The 17,629-nt window shown below is 37.6% G+C and overlaps 1 protein-coding gene across 5 annotated transcripts in view; it reads right to left on the reverse strand.

Moving 5' to 3' along the window:
- Positions 1–17,629, reverse strand: part of STAG2 (stromal antigen 2) — a 154,715-nt gene that overhangs the window by 20,092 nt on the left and 116,994 nt on the right. For all 5 annotated transcript variants that reach the window (XM_021715918.1, XM_021715917.1, XM_021715919.1 and 2 more), the window contains 6 exons: positions 15,016–15,190; positions 11,077–11,216; positions 8,261–8,362; positions 5,923–6,071; positions 4,138–4,266; positions 431–654 (listed from right to left, as the gene is read on the reverse strand). In XM_021715918.1, the coding sequence (XP_021571593.1) occupies positions 431–654; positions 4,138–4,266; positions 5,923–6,071; positions 8,261–8,362; positions 11,077–11,216; positions 15,016–15,190 (919 nt within the window). The remainder of the gene's footprint in view (positions 1–430; positions 655–4,137; positions 4,267–5,922; positions 6,072–8,260; positions 8,363–11,076; positions 11,217–15,015; positions 15,191–17,629) is intronic.

The following is a 17,629-nucleotide window of genomic DNA, read 5'->3' on the forward strand; positions in this document are numbered from 1 at the left end:
AAAAAAAAAAAAAAAAAAATCTGACATGGAGAAGTCATGTGTAGGTGTTCTGGCAGACAGTACAGTGACATCCCAACTAACAGACAGCATCAGATATGTAAGTGAAGATGCCTCCATATGATCTCGGCCACCAGCCTTTGAGTCTTCCTAGATAAGGCACCAGACACCATGGTCCTGGCTATATTCAAAGTTTTGAGGTAGTTTATTATTCAAAAACAGTAACTGGGACAAATTTTGACCACTATGGTAACTTGTGTAAAGGTTCCTATGAAAAGGAAAAAAGTCCACAGTCCTGTTCTGAACCGATCCTAAATGCTAGGAGTCCAAAAGTATTAAGTGTCATAATGCATTTCCACCTCTGATATGATATATAGCACTTTGTGTTTGTTAAACATTAGGCATAAATAAAGAGAATAAACTATATCCTTACTGAGTGCAAGCTGCATGCCCTCAACCACTTTCCGTTTTCCTGTAGATGGTTTTGATTTTTTACTTCGCACTGTTGACCCCCGACTGCTGATTCCACTAATGACTGACATGGTGTCATCATCACCACCAGCTAGCAAAGAATTTCTGTAAGACATCAGTGGAAGCCACACATCCTCTCTTCGGAGTGACATCTGAAAGGTCATGAACTTTTCCAAGTAAACATACCTTGAAGAGAAGTAGAAACTGTTAGCTTTGATATAGAAAACTGCCAGATCTACTAACTGCTAGTTGTATGAGCATGGGCATTATTACTTCACTATTCAATCTCAGTCTCCTCAGGACAGAAGAGCAATTTTGTCTCTACCATGATTATCACATCCAATGAAATAACTCAGAGCATTTTAAACATTTGTTGAGCATCGGCCATGTTCCAGGCACTGGGGATAGATACAAAGATGACAGATATGGTCTATACCTGCAAAAAAAGTTTCAGCCTGATGAAGATCATAATTCTACCCTTGGATCCAAGTATCACAGGTTTACATGTAATTCTGCCATCAAAATTTAACTAACATTCATGTGACTACTATGTGCTAGGTATTTTTTGCCTTGGGTTCCTTAATCCTTAACTATTCTTACAACTCTGTGAGGAAAACTCTCTACCCATCTTATGGACAAGAAAAGAAAGGATAAGAAAAATTAAGAAGTAATATGCCCACAGTAATAAATATGAGTAAGCAGCATAAGCATGATTCAAGTCCCAGGCTCTGGCACTAAGAGCTCAATAAGGCTAAATTATGTGTAGAATTCATAAAAGCAATTATTTGTCAGCTAAGTGTAAAGTGCAATTCAAATCTTTGCTGTCATTATAATGATCAATTCCATCAAATCAGATTTACCTGTGTGAAAAGCACTAAAGAAATACTTTGTATTAGCTATTCAGTATGCTTAATTATACTTCATTCATACATAGTAGTACAGTATTCCTAGAAGCATGGCCTATGAACTAGCTTGCATTCCATTAACTTTTACCAGTCTGCGACAAGTTACAAAGCTTAAAGCCAAAACATACTCAACTAGTAGAGAGATTTACAACTATATACCCACCACATACCTAATTCTGCCTCCTCCTCGCTCCCAAGGTTATTACTAACCTGAATTTGCTATTTATCATCACCATGCATATTTTTGTACTTCTAATAAACAGTTGTCTGTAAACATTATAGTAAAAGTTTTATACTTGCTATTTGTACTCAACATTATGCCTTTATTTTTTTTTTCTCGAGTCAGAGTCTCACTCTATCACCCAGGCTGGAGTGCAGTGGCACACTCTCAGCTACTGCAGCCTCGACCCGCTGGGCTCAGGCGATCCTTCTGCCTCAGCCTTCCCAGCAGCTGGAACTACAGGCATGGGTCATCATGGCTGGCGAAGTTGTGCTATTTATTGTAGAGATGAGGTCTCGCCATGTTGCTCAGGCTGGTCTGGAACCCCTGAGCCCAGACAATCCTCTTGCCTCCGCCTCCCAAAGTGCTGGGATTACAGGCGTGAGCCACTGTGCCCAGCCAAACCTAGCCATTTTAACTGCTGTATGGTATTCCATCATGCATCAATCAATCTGTTTCCAGTTGATGAGTTTTTAGGGCGTGTGTGTGTGTGTGTGTGTGTGTGTGTGTGTTTTGGCATTAGAGTCTCACTCTTATCGCCCAGGCTGGAGTACAGCGGCACGCTCATGGCCACTGCAGCCTCAACCTGCTGGGCTCAGGTGATCCTTCCGCCTCAGGCTTCCAAAGAGCTGGAAATACAGGCATGTGTCACCACGCCCAGCTAATTTTTTGATTTATTATAAAGATGAGGTCTCGCCAAGCTGCCCAGTCTGGAACCCATGGGCTCAGGCAATCCTCTCACCTCGGCTTCCCAAAGTGCTGGGATTATAGGCATGAGTCTTTGTGCCCAGCTTGAGTTTTTACCTCTTCAAATGGTCTAACAGTCAATGCTCCCTTATAGGTCTCCTTGTGAATGTGTTCAAGAGTTTTTGCAGGGTATATACCTATGAATACTATTACTAGAACATGACGTAGAAAGAATCTTAAACTTTACTAGGCATTGCCAAAAAAAATGCTCCACAGGGTGGTATTATACCTATTCACACTGTCACTGGCAATGTATAATAGGCTCTACTGGTCCACATCCTTGGCAATATTTATTTGACACTACAGAATTCTTAATTTTTGCCAACCTGCTAGGTGAGAAGTATAATTTCATTGTTTTAATTTGTATTTCTCTGATTAAATAATGATATGCTGTCTATGCATTTTTTAATTGGGATAAACCTATATATAATAGAATGCAAAGAAATTAAGAGCACAGTTGGATCAGTTTTACAAACAAATATACCTGTGCAACACACAATACAGACCATATCCATGACTCCAGAAAGTAATCTAGTGCTTGCTTTCAATTTCTCCAACCCTAGAAGTAACCACTACTGTGATTTCTATTACCATATGTTACTTTTGCTTGCTTTACAATTTCTTATAAAACCTATATAGTCTCTTTTTTTTGGAGTCAAAGTCTCACTCTATTGTCCAGGCTGGAATGCAATGGCATGTGCATGGTCACTGTAGCTTTGACTTACTGGAAGTACAGGTGTGCGGCACCAGACCTGGCTAATTGTTTGATTTATTGTAGGTACTAGGTCCTGCCAAGTTGCCTAAGCTGGTCTCGAACCCCTGGGCTCAGGCGATCCTCTTGCCTCCACCCCAAAATCTATATATGCTTTAAATGTGAAATATTGGCAGACTTTCAGAAGAGATTATTTATAATTATATATTTACATTCTTCTGCCTATTATACCTAAAAGCCAAGAGGAAAAGCACAAAGAGGATTTTGGTAATTTAAATCCATTTCGGGGGTTCTTTTATAAGTCACCATTATAGGCCACTGCCTTGCTAGACTCTGATATAGCCATGTGTTGAGCTATGGCTGTCACCATGCTTCCTGGCTTTGGCCCCCTTCCCCACCTTGGGGAGATGAAACTTCTCTCTCCTTTCTCTTTCTCTAATTTACTTTTAAATAAACTATATTTTTTAATCTAAAAACAAAAGTCACCATTGCAGGAGACTAAACCAGAAAAGTACCCTGCTTAAATGGTCTGTTGAAGACAGTAAAAAGAAAATACCAGGACCTCCACTTACCAGTGCAGCCACAGCTCAAGACAGACTAATTAGGATTGCTCCTGATGGATCACCATTATACAGTCTTTTTAAAAAATGCTCCTTCCTCAGTTGGGTTAAGGCAAAAATGCAAATAAAAACACATCAAGCAGTCATAAGTGTCGGTGCATTCCTGCAGTCCCAGCTACTCAGGAGGTTGAGGTGAGAGAATCACCTGGACCCAGGTTTGAATCCAGCCAGAGCGACACAGTAAAACTTTATCTCTTTAAATAAAATTACATAAAGCGTTCAAGTTACACCTCTAAAGCCATAACTATACTGGGAGGGGAACTCACAATATTAAAATGGAGTACTATGCAAAGAATATAAATAATCCTTAAATTATGAAGTTGCTGAAGTATAAAGTTCTGTATGCATTAATCCAACTTTTACAATTCTAATCTGTGTGTGAGAAAGTAAAAGAAACTAAGTATAACAACTGCTCTTAAGAATTCCAAAATGAAATTAAATAGGACATTTCCAGCAAATACATACACCGTTCTTTTATCTTGTCGGAGTAGTTTAGAAGAAAATTCACTCAGAATATCAAGAAATGCCAAATTTAAAGGTGGATGGCTCTCCCCTTGTGGATTAGGCTCTTTAAACGCAAATTCTATACCATCTCTGCAAAGAAAAAAATTGAAATAAATATTTAAGCGACTACAATAAACCATTTAAAAATGTAGAAAGGAATTTTCACTACTTCGTTTGTCATGCTTTTAATTTGAGGGCTAGAGAACAAGAAGGCTGTAAGTGTGAATATGGCCAAATATCTTTACACTTCATGTTACAGTTTATTTAAAACAACATACACACACATAACAGTTAGCCTTTAACTTGTTTTTGTTTGTTTGTTTTGAGTCAGAGACTCACTCTGTCGCCCAGGCTGGAGTGCAGTGGCACACTCAAGGCTACCGCAGCCTTGGCCCACCGGGCTCAGGTGATCGTGATCCTTCTGCCTCAGCTTTCTAAGTAGCTGGAACTACAGGCATACGCCACCATGCCCGGCTAATTTTTAAATTTATTGTAGAGAGCAGGTCTCACCAAGTTGCCTAGGCTAGTCTCAAACCCATGGGCTCAGGTAATCCTCTCGCTTCCGCCTCCCGAAGTGCTGGGATTACAGGTGTGGGTGACCGCGCCCGACTAGCCTACACTTTGAATGTGGTTTGTTACATCTACTACATTCTTTACTCAGTCCTTTTTCCAGAGAAAATAGCCTAAATTCTCTCATATAATTATCAACATAGTATCTGTACTTTTCAAGACATAAGAGAGACCTACTCTAACATATATGACTAATTTTAAAAAATAACTAATGACTATTTGTAATGACCCATTTAAAAATAAAGTTTTAAAGTTAAACTTCACTTAGGGTCCATTTTAACTATATTTATGTGGCAATAAATACCTCTATTAATAAAGGCTCTCAAAAATGTAACTGAGTAAAAGACAATTCAGTTGGAACTGGAGAGGAAAAAGGAAGGCTATTAAGTGAAGAAAACAAATTAAAATAAATGTGAGAGTTTTAGAACAAGGAGAGAGTTGAGGGAGGTATGGGCAAAACTTAAACAAGAAAAAAAAATTTTATTCAGGAGACATTTAACACCCACAACTAATTAAGCAAGACAGACAAAAAAACAGGAAGCTTTTAATGAAGAAGAGTCCAAGGCTCTTGATTTTTCCATAGGCAAGGTTTTTTTTTAACCCAGTTAGGAGATAAAGGGTTTTAATATACAAATGTTGGTGATGTTAAAGATCTAAAGTGCACCCATACTTAAAAAGTGTAATTGATTATCAAATTACATGTCCAGTATAAAATCTAAGGATTTCCAATTTGTTAAGGGGAAAAATATGCAGACAGAAGGAAGGCTGCAGCTTAAAAAAGGGGAAAAAGTCCCTAGAAAATAGAAAATAGGACCAAAAAGAGAAAACTTAAGACAGAAAAAAACCTCAAAGATATCTAACAGAGATTACAAAAAAGCTGATTAAAAAAAGTTTTTTGCAATACCTGATAAATTTATGCTGCTTTGCTTCACATAACTTATAAACACTTTGCATGGTTTTTTAAAATTTTTATAATTTATTTTTAAAAGACTAGTGAGTTTTAGGCGCAATTCATTTGAGAAAGCACTATAACTAGTACTCAAAAAAGATGATATAGATTTATAAACTAATAATAAAGCATAAAATTTAAATAGCTTATCTAAATGAAAGATCTATATACAAAAAAAGTTTCATGGCTAAAAAATATGAGAGCTGAATAAAATATCTGGACATTACTTGTGTAGCATGGCAATGGCTTCTCTTGTTTTCAACTGATCGAGTCCAAAAGTTAAAGCAAAACGTCGAGCAAGTTCTTTTATGCCACTAAATGTTGAAGATGATCTATCAAAATTATAGCCATTTTCCTGTATCATTTCATTAAAAAGCTGCGTGGAAAGAAATAAAGTATGTTAAACTTTTTATAATTACTGTGAATTAACATCTTTAAAGATATACAAATGATCAAAATTGTAGCATTTCATTTATTTAAACTAGAGGTTGTTACCGACATTAGAAACCCTTTAGGGTTAGTTTTGCAGAATGCTATTATAATGGTTTTCATTGAATATTGACATAACAAATGGAAATATAAAAAGAAACCCACTTAATTACTAAGCAACTGCGCTCTATTTTTTTATCTTCACATCAAAATCTTTCATCATGAAGTACTGAAAGCTTTCGAATTCTGATGTTCTCTAAGCACAGAAAGACAAATACTGCATGATCACATTTGTATGTGGAATATAAAAAGTTGAATTCATAGAAGCAGAGAGATAGTGGTCACCAGGGATGAGGGATGGGGGAGTAGAGATGTTAGTCAAAGATTAGAAAGGTTCATAGGACAGGATGAGTAAGCTCTAGAGATCTATTGTATAGCATGGTGACTATACTTAAGAATAATGCACTATATGGTATATTTGAAAAATGCTAAGAAAGTTGAATCTTATCACAAAAAAGAAAATAAGTATGCGAGTAATGTTTACGCTAACAAGCTCAATTTAATAATTTCACAATGTATACATATATCAAAGCACCATGTTGCAGACTATAAGCATATACAACTTATATTTGTCAAGTACACCTTCTTCACAACAATCTGGAAAAACAAAATCCCTTTTCCCCAATCCCAGAAACACAGAGAAAATTAGTTAATGATGAATGTGTCTATGTTTAGGGTTTCTTTTTTTTTTTTTTTTTTTTTTTTTTGCGTTGGAGTCTCACTCTGTTGCCCAGGTTGGAGTACAGTAGCACACTCACAGCCACCGCAGCCTCAACCTGCTGGGCTCAGGAGAGCCTTCTAACTCAGTCTTCCAAGTAGCTGGAACCACAGGCATGTGCCTCCATGCCCAGTTCATTTTTAAATTTATTGTAGAGATGAGGTCTTGCCGAATTGCCCAGGCTTTCCTCGTACCCATGGGCTCAGACAATCCCTTCACCTCGGCATCCCAAAATGCTGGAATTACAGGCTTGAGCCACCACGCCCAGCTTGCTTAGGGTTTCTTAACATTAAAATACAGGTTTGCAAAGTAGAATACACAATATAATTTTTACAAAACTTAAGATTTCATGTAGGCATAAAAGACTAAGAAGGCTATTAAAAAATTTTAAAAGATCAGTGTTAAGTGAAAACATTAAAGATATCTTGTATTGGTTCTATTTCTTTTATTTTCTAAACGTACTATAGCTAGCAGGTATTATTTTATAACAAAACGTTATTTAAATGCTACCTTGAAAACCTTTTAAGTTTTATTAATTTTAATAAAAGCACATTCACATTTTCTAATGAAATTAAGAACTGCCATACCTACATTTCTAAAAACCAAGGAAGTTTATCAAACTTTAATGGGCTGGGTTATGTTTTGCATGCAATTTTGTCTTCAAAGACAAAAGTATGCTAAGCAAATAATTTTACACTTAACTAAATCTGCCTTGCCATTGCCAAAATGAAAATGACTACTGCATTTTGGTTTTACAATTCATATGCTCACAAAAATGTTTACATTTGGAAATGCATGAAGAAAAAATGGTAAAGATCACATGAAATCTACCAAAGCAAGTTAATCACTGCTAATTTTTTTGGTGATTATGTAATGGAGCTTTGTCACACATTAATGAATATAGACCTACACTAATTTTAAGGGCTACACAATACCTACTGCAAAAACATACTGTACATTTATCTAATATCCCTCTGATGGACTTTTGGATTATTTCTAATTTCTTGATACTATAAACAATGTTTTTGCAAACCTGTTCTTGGATAATTTTTGGAAGTAGAATAGCTGCCTCGAATGGCACACACATCATAAATTTTCACACACACTGCCCAACTGTTTACCATATCATATCTATTTCCTCCATACCTCAGACAGCTATAGGTTTTGTCAATTTGGGCTATCTGAAAGCAAAAAAAATGGTCCCACTTGCATTTTTTTGTCTACTAATGAGGCTGAGTATTTTGTATTTCCACTTTTATGAAATGTCTATTGCATCCTTTGTCCAGTTTCAGCTATCTTATTCTGCTAACTAATAAGTGTCATTATGTTAGGCAAAGCTGGTACTCTTCATGTCTTACCTGTTGCAGACTGAGAATAAGGGTTTTAGCACACTGAATTTTGTCTATCTGCCTTGTTTTACTCATTGTTTCTTTGATGATGTCTCCATAGTCATTATAATACTAAAAAAGAAATTTATACAAATTAGAGCTTTATCTCATTAAACTACTGAACAATAAGGTGATTCTAGGTTAGTGTAACACGCATAAGCATGTTACAAAGCATGTATTTAGCTAAAATTACACCTTCAAAGACAAGAAAGAAGGTCATTAAAACTTTAAGATCATTTCTAAGCATATAATCCCTAACTTCAGTAAAATCAGACATACCAAACAATTATGACCAAATCCAATTAATAAGCTCCAGACTTAGTTTTAAATAAAGAAGGTATGGACTAAAACAACAATTAGGTTACACAGATTTTCAGAAGTGACACAAAGGATACAAACGAAGTTTGTTTTGTCAACTACTAAAGAAATGAACACAATCACAGCTACTCTTATAATTTACTTGTTGGTATTGTGTAAGTAGGCATTAAGCAGTTTATAAAATTAATTTGGCTTATAGAAACAAACATTTATAAACAATTTTTTTTTTGAGTTAGAGCCTTGCTCTGTTGCCCAGGATGGAGTGCAATGGGACGATTATGGTTACTGCAATCTCAACCTGCTGGGCTCAGACAATCCTTCCACCTTAGAACTACAGGTGTGCGCTGCCATACCCGGCTAATTTTTTCATTACTTATTATTTATTTTTTATCGTAGAGACAAGGTCTTGCCAAGTTGCCCAGGCTGGTCTTGAACCCCTGGGCTCAGGCAATCCTCTTGCTTCTGCCTGCCAAAACACTGTCTGGCTTATAAATCAATTTTAAAAGAAAATCTACTGTGTAACACTTACATGATGCAATGTACATGAATATTTTTCTAATTTAAGATTATATTTCAAAATACATATACAACTATGAGATACAGAGTAACCATGGACATTATGACTAACAAAAACTACTTTAATCTAGAATACCTAAGTCTAAAAGTTTAACATTTGTTAACTAATTTCATAAACATGTTAGATTTAAAAAAAAAAAAACTATCAATTATCATACCAAATGATTTAAGTTCCAAAATACTTTTCAATGATAATAGAGTTCTTTCATGTAGCAAAATATTCAAAGAAAGAGTTAACTAAGTTTTGGCAAATTTATTACATGTATTTTATTACTTGGATGCAAAGCCTTAAAAAAGTTTACATTTGTAAATAGAATTTACTTGAGAAAGGATTTTAAAAACTATCTTACTTTACCATATTTCTTTACATTCTGTAGTTAGTATAATTTACAATATCCTTTTTTTTTGAGTTTGGAGTCTCACTCTGTCGCCCAGACTGGAGTGCAGTGGCCGCTCCAGGCCACCGCAGCCTCGACCTGCTGGGCTCTGGCGATCCTTCTGCCTCAGTAGCCGGAATTACAGGCATGTGCCACCATGCCCGGCTGATTTGTTTGATTTATTGCAGAGATGAGGTCTCGCCGCCCAGGCGGGTCTCAAACCCACGGGCTCAGGCAATCCACTCACCTCAGCCTCCCAAAGGCGCGAGATTACAGGCTGAGCCACCGAGCCCGGCTACAATATCCTTTTTATTACTTTTAAAATTAGATACTTTTAAAATTAGAGAATCTCACATATACTTGTGAAAACTATGAATTTCACCTATTGTGTGAGTCAAGTCAGACTTTGAAAGTCAAAAGGAACCTCAGTTATCACAGTGAAACAGATGATGAAACTCCGGACGCAAGAGGTATTGAGTTACTCAAGGTCACAAGATGTACAATAATCAAGCCAAAACTACCACCCAGGTCTCCTGACTCCTAAAACAACACTTTTCGATATTTCTTTCTTGCGATCTTCCCAACTTGGACTTCCAAACTGCCGAGATTATAGGTGCAAGGCACTGTGCCTGGCCCGTAAATGTAATTTCTTCTTTTTTTTTTTTGAGTTGGAGTCTCACTCTGTCGCCCAGATTGGAGTGCAGTGGCTGCTCCCGGCCACCACAGCCTCGACCTGCTGGGCTCCGGCAATCCTTCCGCCTCAGCCTTCCAAGTAGCTGGAACTACAGGCGCGCACTACCACACCCGGCTGATTTATTGTAGAGATGAGGTCTCGCCAAGTTTCCCAGGCGGGTCTCAAACCCGCGGGCTCAGGCAATCCACTCACCTCAGCCTCCCAAAGCGCGGGATTAGAGGCTGAGCCACTGAGCCCGGCTTCTTTTTTATTTTATTTTTAATTTTAAAGATGTAGGGTACAATTCAGGGTTAGATATACAAATGTTCATTATGTAGGTACCCTTGTTGAGGAGGTGTGCCACTCCTGCCTCAGCAGATTCCCACTACTGCCAATCCCGCTCCCCACAAATGCAATTTCTAATAGTGACTGACAGTTAACCTAAGAGAGGCCATTTCCAACATTCCAAATGCAAATGAACACAATAAATTCAAAATATCCATTAATTAGAGGATGGAGGTATGAGGAAATATTACTGAAAATATTAAATACATATCTTTTTGAGGCGGAGTCTCAGAGCACGATCAAAGCTCATTTTAATTTCAGCCTTCTGGGCTCAGATAATCCTTCTGGCTCAGCCTCCCACGTAGCTGGAACTACAGGCATAAGCCACCATGCTCAACTAATTTTCTAATTTTCTTGTAGCAATGACACCTCACTATATTGTCCAGGTTGGTCTGGAACTCCTGGGCTCAAGCAATCCTTCTACCTAAGCCTCCCTTAGCCTTAATTATATTTTAAGCATTTATAAAACCATCTTGCTATCTATTTTTCAACTTTACCTTCATATACTGCTTGAAGATATCTGCAGCTGTATTCATCTCCACCACAGTATATACAATTAGCTTACAAAATGCTGCAAGTAAATTTCGCCTCTTGTGTAGAGCTTCAATTTTACTGGCTTCATCCTCTTGCTGACCATCTGAGGGAAAAGTTCCAAACATTAACTTATCTTGCATTTTATGTCTACCACATATTTTTAAAATTCTCCCTATAAAATACCTTTCTATTGGTGAAATTAGAACAAATTTAAACTTTCAATTATAACCACTTGTAATTTATTACAATAGAACAAATCTTTGTGACATCAAATAATAATAAGATTGCTTGGTGAACACGGCACAGAACAGATAGAGTAAGTCAGAGGAATTAATGTTTAGTGATATCAGGCTAAGCTTGCTTAATACATTCATATACTTCCCTAGCAAGACAGTTTGTCAAGAAAATCTGCATATCCAATGTCTGTTGAGTAAGGCATCTTCTTTCCTGAAGGCAGACAACCTCAGAAATTCTCCTATACCTTCCAAGGATGATCCTACCTTACCTCACCCATAAATCTTGCTCACACATTCTTCCTTTATACATTAAATATATTCCAGTAGACCAGCCTAGGAACCATCCTGTTTTAAATGTGCATACTTCTGCTCTGACCAATTATGCCAGATCCTGACATTCACTTCTCAAACGGACAGACTCATTTCTAAATTTGTAGTCAGGGAAGCTCCACTGCAGCCTCCAAGTGCTGGCAAAGGATTGTTTCTAATTATTTGATACCGTAAATGAATGAAACTGTGATGAAGACTTTTATATAAAAAAGTTGTGTGAAAAATTTTGCTCTGGACAGAGTATACAAATGCAATTACTTATAAGAAAAAATGCTATCTCATATTAATGTACATTTATTTGGTTATTGGGGAAATATTTTATATGCTTATTTGCCATTTTTAATTCCTCTTTTGCGACCAGTTTGTACATATCCTATCAGTCCTTCAATGTAAGGTTCTCAATATCAAAAACATTTTGTGTAAAATAAGAATGTTATAGCCAGGCTCGGTGGCTCAGCCTGTAATCCCATGCTTTGGGAGGCTGAGGTGAGTGGATTGCCTGAGCCCGCGGGTTCAAGACCTGCCTGGGCAACTTGGTGAGACCTCATCTCTACAATAAATCAAAAATTAGCCGGACGTGGTAGCACACCCTGTAGTTCCAGCTACTTGGAAGGCTGAGGTGGAAGGATTGCCGGAGCCCAGCAGGTCAAGGCTGTAGTGGCCGGGAGTGGCCACTGCACTCCAGTCTGGGCAACAGAGTGAGACTCTAACTCAAAAAATAAAATAAAATAAAATTTTTAAAAAATGTTCTTTCACTTATTTAGTTAATTAAAATTTTTGTCCTGTTTCTGGTAATCTTGATAACTGCTAGTAAACTGAAATAAAATTTTAAGAGTAAGAATCTGGCCAGGTGCGGAAGCTCTAATCCCAGAACTTTGGGAGGCAGAAACGAGAGGACTGCCTGAATTCAGGGGCTTGAAACCAGCCTGAGCAACAAAGTGAGACTTGTCTCTACAATAAATAAAAAAATTAGCTGGGCGTGGTAGCACATGCGTGTGCTATTTGGAAGGCTGAGGCAGAAGGATCACCTGTCCAGCAGGTGGAGGCTGTGGTGGCTGTGAGCATGCCACTGCACTCCAGCCTGAGTGACAGAGTGAGACTCCAACTCAAAAAAAAAAAAAAAAGAGTAGAAATCTGTTTAAGACATACCATCAGAAAAAGTCTTATCACAAATATGTGTCCCGGGCTGTCATGGCCATTTGCTTAGAAATCTAAAACAAACATAACTTTACACTGAACATTTAAGCTAACTTTTTCTGAGTGACTCGGTCATTATAATGGACAATTTCTATATATTGTTTCTTTTGGTTTTTTTTAAACTTTTAATTTTTTTATTTTAAAGATGTGGGATACAATTCAGGGTTAGGTACACAAATGTTCATTATGCAGACAAGCTTGTTGATGAGGTGTGTCCCCCTTCAGTAATGTTTCTAATTGTCGTTTAGTACTGCTCACAGGAGCTAGAGGTATAAAGACTATTTCCCCTAATAGACTAAATTATCTAAGCTCTAATTTTTACTTTTCTCCATTAATTACTTACCAAAAGTCAGCTACCTATCTCTTGAAGGGATTAAGGAATATGGAGAAGTGTCAAACACACTGGACCTTTCACGTGACAGCTATCATCGTTATTATGTATTGTCAGTGTACCTCTAGAAGCATTTGCTATTTTTTTTTCCTTGAGTTGGAATCTCATTTTGTGACCCAGGCTGGAGTGCAGTGGCATGCTGCTCACGGCCACTGCAACCTTGACCTGCTAGGTTCAGGCGATCCTTCCACCTCGGCCTTTCAAGTAGCTGGAACTACAGGCATGCGCCACTACACACAGCTAATTGTTGCTGGTCTTGAACTCTTGGGCTCAGGCAATCCTCTTGCCTCTGCCTTGCAAAGTGCTGGGATTACAGGCATGAGCCACCGCACCAGACCAGCATTTGCTATTTTACTTTCCCTTTCTAATTTGATGCGTACTAACAAATCAAATATCCAAGAGTCTACAATATCAGGCTTTGGGTGAGGATGATAAACAGTGGAATCTCTCATATTTTGCTGGCTGGAGAATAAAACAGTACAACCACTTTGGCAACACGTGATCAAATTTCTGTTTTTTGAGTTGGAGTCTCACTCTGTTGCCCAGGCAGGAGTGCAGTGGCACGCTCACAGCCACCACAGCCTCAATCTGCTGGGCTCAGAAGATTCTTCCGCCTCAGCCTTCCAAGTAGCTAGAATTACAGGCATGTACCACCACCCCCGGCTAAGTTTTTGATTTACTGTAGAGATGAGGTCTCGCCAAGTTGCCCAGGCGGGTCTCGAACCCACAGTCTCAGGCAATTCACTCACCTCAGCCTCCCAAAGCGCGGGATTACAGGCTGAGTCACCGAGCCCAGCTGTGCTCTATTTCTTTAAAAAACAAAACAAATATATAACTAAACCAATACCTCAGAGTGAAAGGTAAAAAACTGAAAGTAAATAAACTACTACTCTGGGTTTCTTACCTGCATTCAGGGTAAGTTGTTCTTATGTGAGCACAAAGCTCTTTAATGCTAAAAAAATAAGCTACCATCCATGTGTAGAATTATATGTTTGTTTAGACCCTGACATGTAGTGATGTACCAATATGGATATATACATGCAGATGCTGTATTTTCCTTCAAGTATAACTTCAATTTAAAAACAAAGCCCAAAAGAAGTCAACAAATACTACGTGACCTGCTTTTGCATAACCTCATGTTCAACTAAGGCAATTAGGATGTATACACAACCCGGGTGTGAAGAGTAACCTAAGACTAGGCAAGACTTGTTTGACTATTTTCTGGTGAACATTTGGTATTGCGCCAGACTTTCACAGAACAGTTTCAAACATAATGTTTTAACATTCAGAAATCACATTATTTAATACTCCCAAAATATACAAATCCATGTTATACAAGGATACAATAAAATCACTTAAATAAACAATTTATTCCTCTCAAATTACCTGATTATCAATATTACCAATGAATAAGATGTAGAGAGAGTATATTTTATTGAGAACTTACTATATGTCCAGGCACATTGAGCATAGCCACTTTGCTCAATGTAAATAGTTCTGAGTGAGCTACAAACAAGGAGAACAGACTCAGGGATAGTGAGAAGCAGAGATCTGACTTGAAGCCTATGCTATGTGACAGCAAATTTTCTTTACAATAGGTACAAAAAATGAACACAAATATGCTGGAACATAAACCTGCATTTCACTTTTTAAGAATAAAATATATTTAATGCAACAACGTACATTGTCACCTAAATTTGATTTATGGGGGACCCATAGATTTAATAAAAAGATGGCAATAAAATTACCTGCACTATTATTATCATCATCCTGTTCAATGAAGACATGATCCAAAATGAAGCTGAGCAATTCAGATTGTAATGAAGAATCAGGGGTGTAAACTAATGGCTCTAACATGTCACGCCCTCCTGACATAATCTGATGGCTGAAGATCATCAAAATGTCACATAGAATAGTGAAGGCCTATTTTAAAAAAAGAAAAGCATGCTATAACCCAAGTATTCTCACAAACTGCCACAAATAACTTACATATTTAACACAGAAACAGAATCAAACTTTCTGTATTTGAAACTCTTAACAAAATCAATGTTTAGTATTTTCCTAAGATTCAAAACTGAGAAGTACAATTTCTGTAACAATGACTGCTAATATTTGCATAATGCTTTACCAACTGCAAAGTTATTTCACAAATATTCTTTTTTTATTTTCAGCAATGTTAAATGGCTTGCACAATATGTTACCACCGCCAAAACATGCAGTCAGGACTCAAACTCAGGTTTTCTAACTCCAAATCCCCAACTTTGCACTATACGGCAGTACCTTGAGGCATTCATTCTCAAATATGAAATAATGTATAATATTGGTACCATTCTGTGTTCTATGGAAGAAAAAACATTAAAGAGGTGGATATTAGAATAGAGATTATGATAATTTTCCTCTTTCAGCTGGAGTCTCACTCTGTCAACCCAGGATAGAGTCCAGTGGCATGATACAGCTCACTGCAGGCTCGACCTTTTGCCCTCTTCTGTCTCAGCCTTCTTAGCAGCTAATATTATAGACGTATATCACCATGGCCAGCTATTTATTTTTATTTTTTGTAAGTACAAGGTCTCACTATGTTGCCTAGGCTGGTATCGAACTCCTGGGTTCACACAATCCTCTTGCCCCCGCCTCCCAAGGTGCTGGGATTACAGGTGTGAGCCACTGCATCTGGCCCATGAAACTTTTTAAGCACTCCTAGTGTTCACATGTATACCTATTAAGTAGAGAAAATATAACTCTACTAAAATTAGTCAAAAAGTTAACTGGAAAAATTAATTTTATGTTGGGAGGGGGTAACGAAAGCAGAATTTTGGGGACACAAGGTCAATCAGAAAAGAAATGTATTTAAATATATTTAAAGAAAAACCAATGCTGGAATGAAAGATTATAATACAGAGTACAAAGCAGATCTTATTAACAGTTTCACCTTTTTGGGAAAAAAATCTACATTTACCTTTTCTCTTTATGTTTTTACCCCTCAGCCTCTTCTCTTCATTTTGCTACTACAGTAGTAATTTACACCTAATAGGATATTTCAGTTTGCAAAAAACTTGCAACATATAGAGTAAGGATATACAGTGTTAAGAATAATATTTACTAGTTAGCTAAACAAGTAAGTCATATGAGCTGACCAGAACATACTCCTGGAAGTTGCTAAGAGGACTGACACACAAGCTGTTTAACAACCAAATAATTAATCTCCATAGCCTGAACAAGAGATCATATATGGGGCTACACAGGATAACCCACAAGGATTATGTGTTAATGCTATAAAAAACAAAATATTATGCTGAATATCCTGGTGGCACATGCTATAAAGAAATATTTCACACATTAGGTTTGAATCTGTGCATACTCCATCAAAATCCTACTTGAAGAGTTTAACTCTAAACTCTATTTGCTACCATCAGAAATCCTGTTCCTTTCTTCTGAATTGTAAAGATGAAAATTAATGTTTCATACCCTTTACTGCTGTAATTAAAAACTACATACTTGAAAAATCCAAATTCAGTAACTGCATCTTGGACATTGAGTATCTTATATGGTAGGGGTAAGAATTAATTGGAAATAAGAAAAAAAAATCAACAGTTGGCCATTAAATGCAATTTTTTTTTTTTTTTTTTTGAGTTGGAGTCTCACTCAGTCGCCCAGACTAGAGTGCAGTGGCTGCTCCCGGCCAGCGCAGCCTCAACCTGCTGGGCTCCGGCGATCCTTCCGCCTCAGCCTTCCGAGTAGCCAGAATTACAGGCATGCGCTACCAGCCCAGCTGATTTTTTGATTTACTGTAGAGATGAGGTCTCGCTGCCCAGGCGGGTCTCGAACCCGCGGGCTCAGGCAATCCACTCACCTCAGCCTCCCAAAGGCACAGGATTACAGGCTGAGCCACCGAGCCCAGCTTAAATGCAAATTTTTAAGGATAAAAATCCAAATATATGTTATTAAAATTAGTTGTAGTATTTTTAAATGAAATAAAGACTAGTAACAAACAAAAGGGCTAGTATATTTGAACACCACTCTGAACTAAAATAAATGGCACCCAACATACCACAGCTTCTAAAAATAACACTCGGGTGACTACTGGGATTCTACCCCCCCCAAAACAAAGATTAAGTGACACAAAATCGCTGAAAAAACCTTGAAAATACCATAAACATTTTAATTATGCCAATATTAATATTTCTTACAAAATGTTTACCAAAACACCTTCCCACAAGAGTATTTTAAAAGCATGTTTCCAAAGAAGCTTAATCCGGGCTCCGTGGCTCAGCCTGTAATCCCGTGCCTTGGGAGGCTGAGGTAAGTGGATTGCCTGAGCCCGCGGGTTCGAGACCCGCCTGGGCAACCTGGCGAGACCTCATC

Source organism: Carlito syrichta, unplaced genomic scaffold (genome assembly GCF_000164805.1).
Source record: "Carlito syrichta isolate Samal-C Ts95f unplaced genomic scaffold, Tarsius_syrichta-2.0.1 Scaffold308016, whole genome shotgun sequence".
In the NCBI taxonomy this organism is placed as follows: Eukaryota; Metazoa; Chordata; class Mammalia; order Primates; family Tarsiidae; genus Carlito; species Carlito syrichta.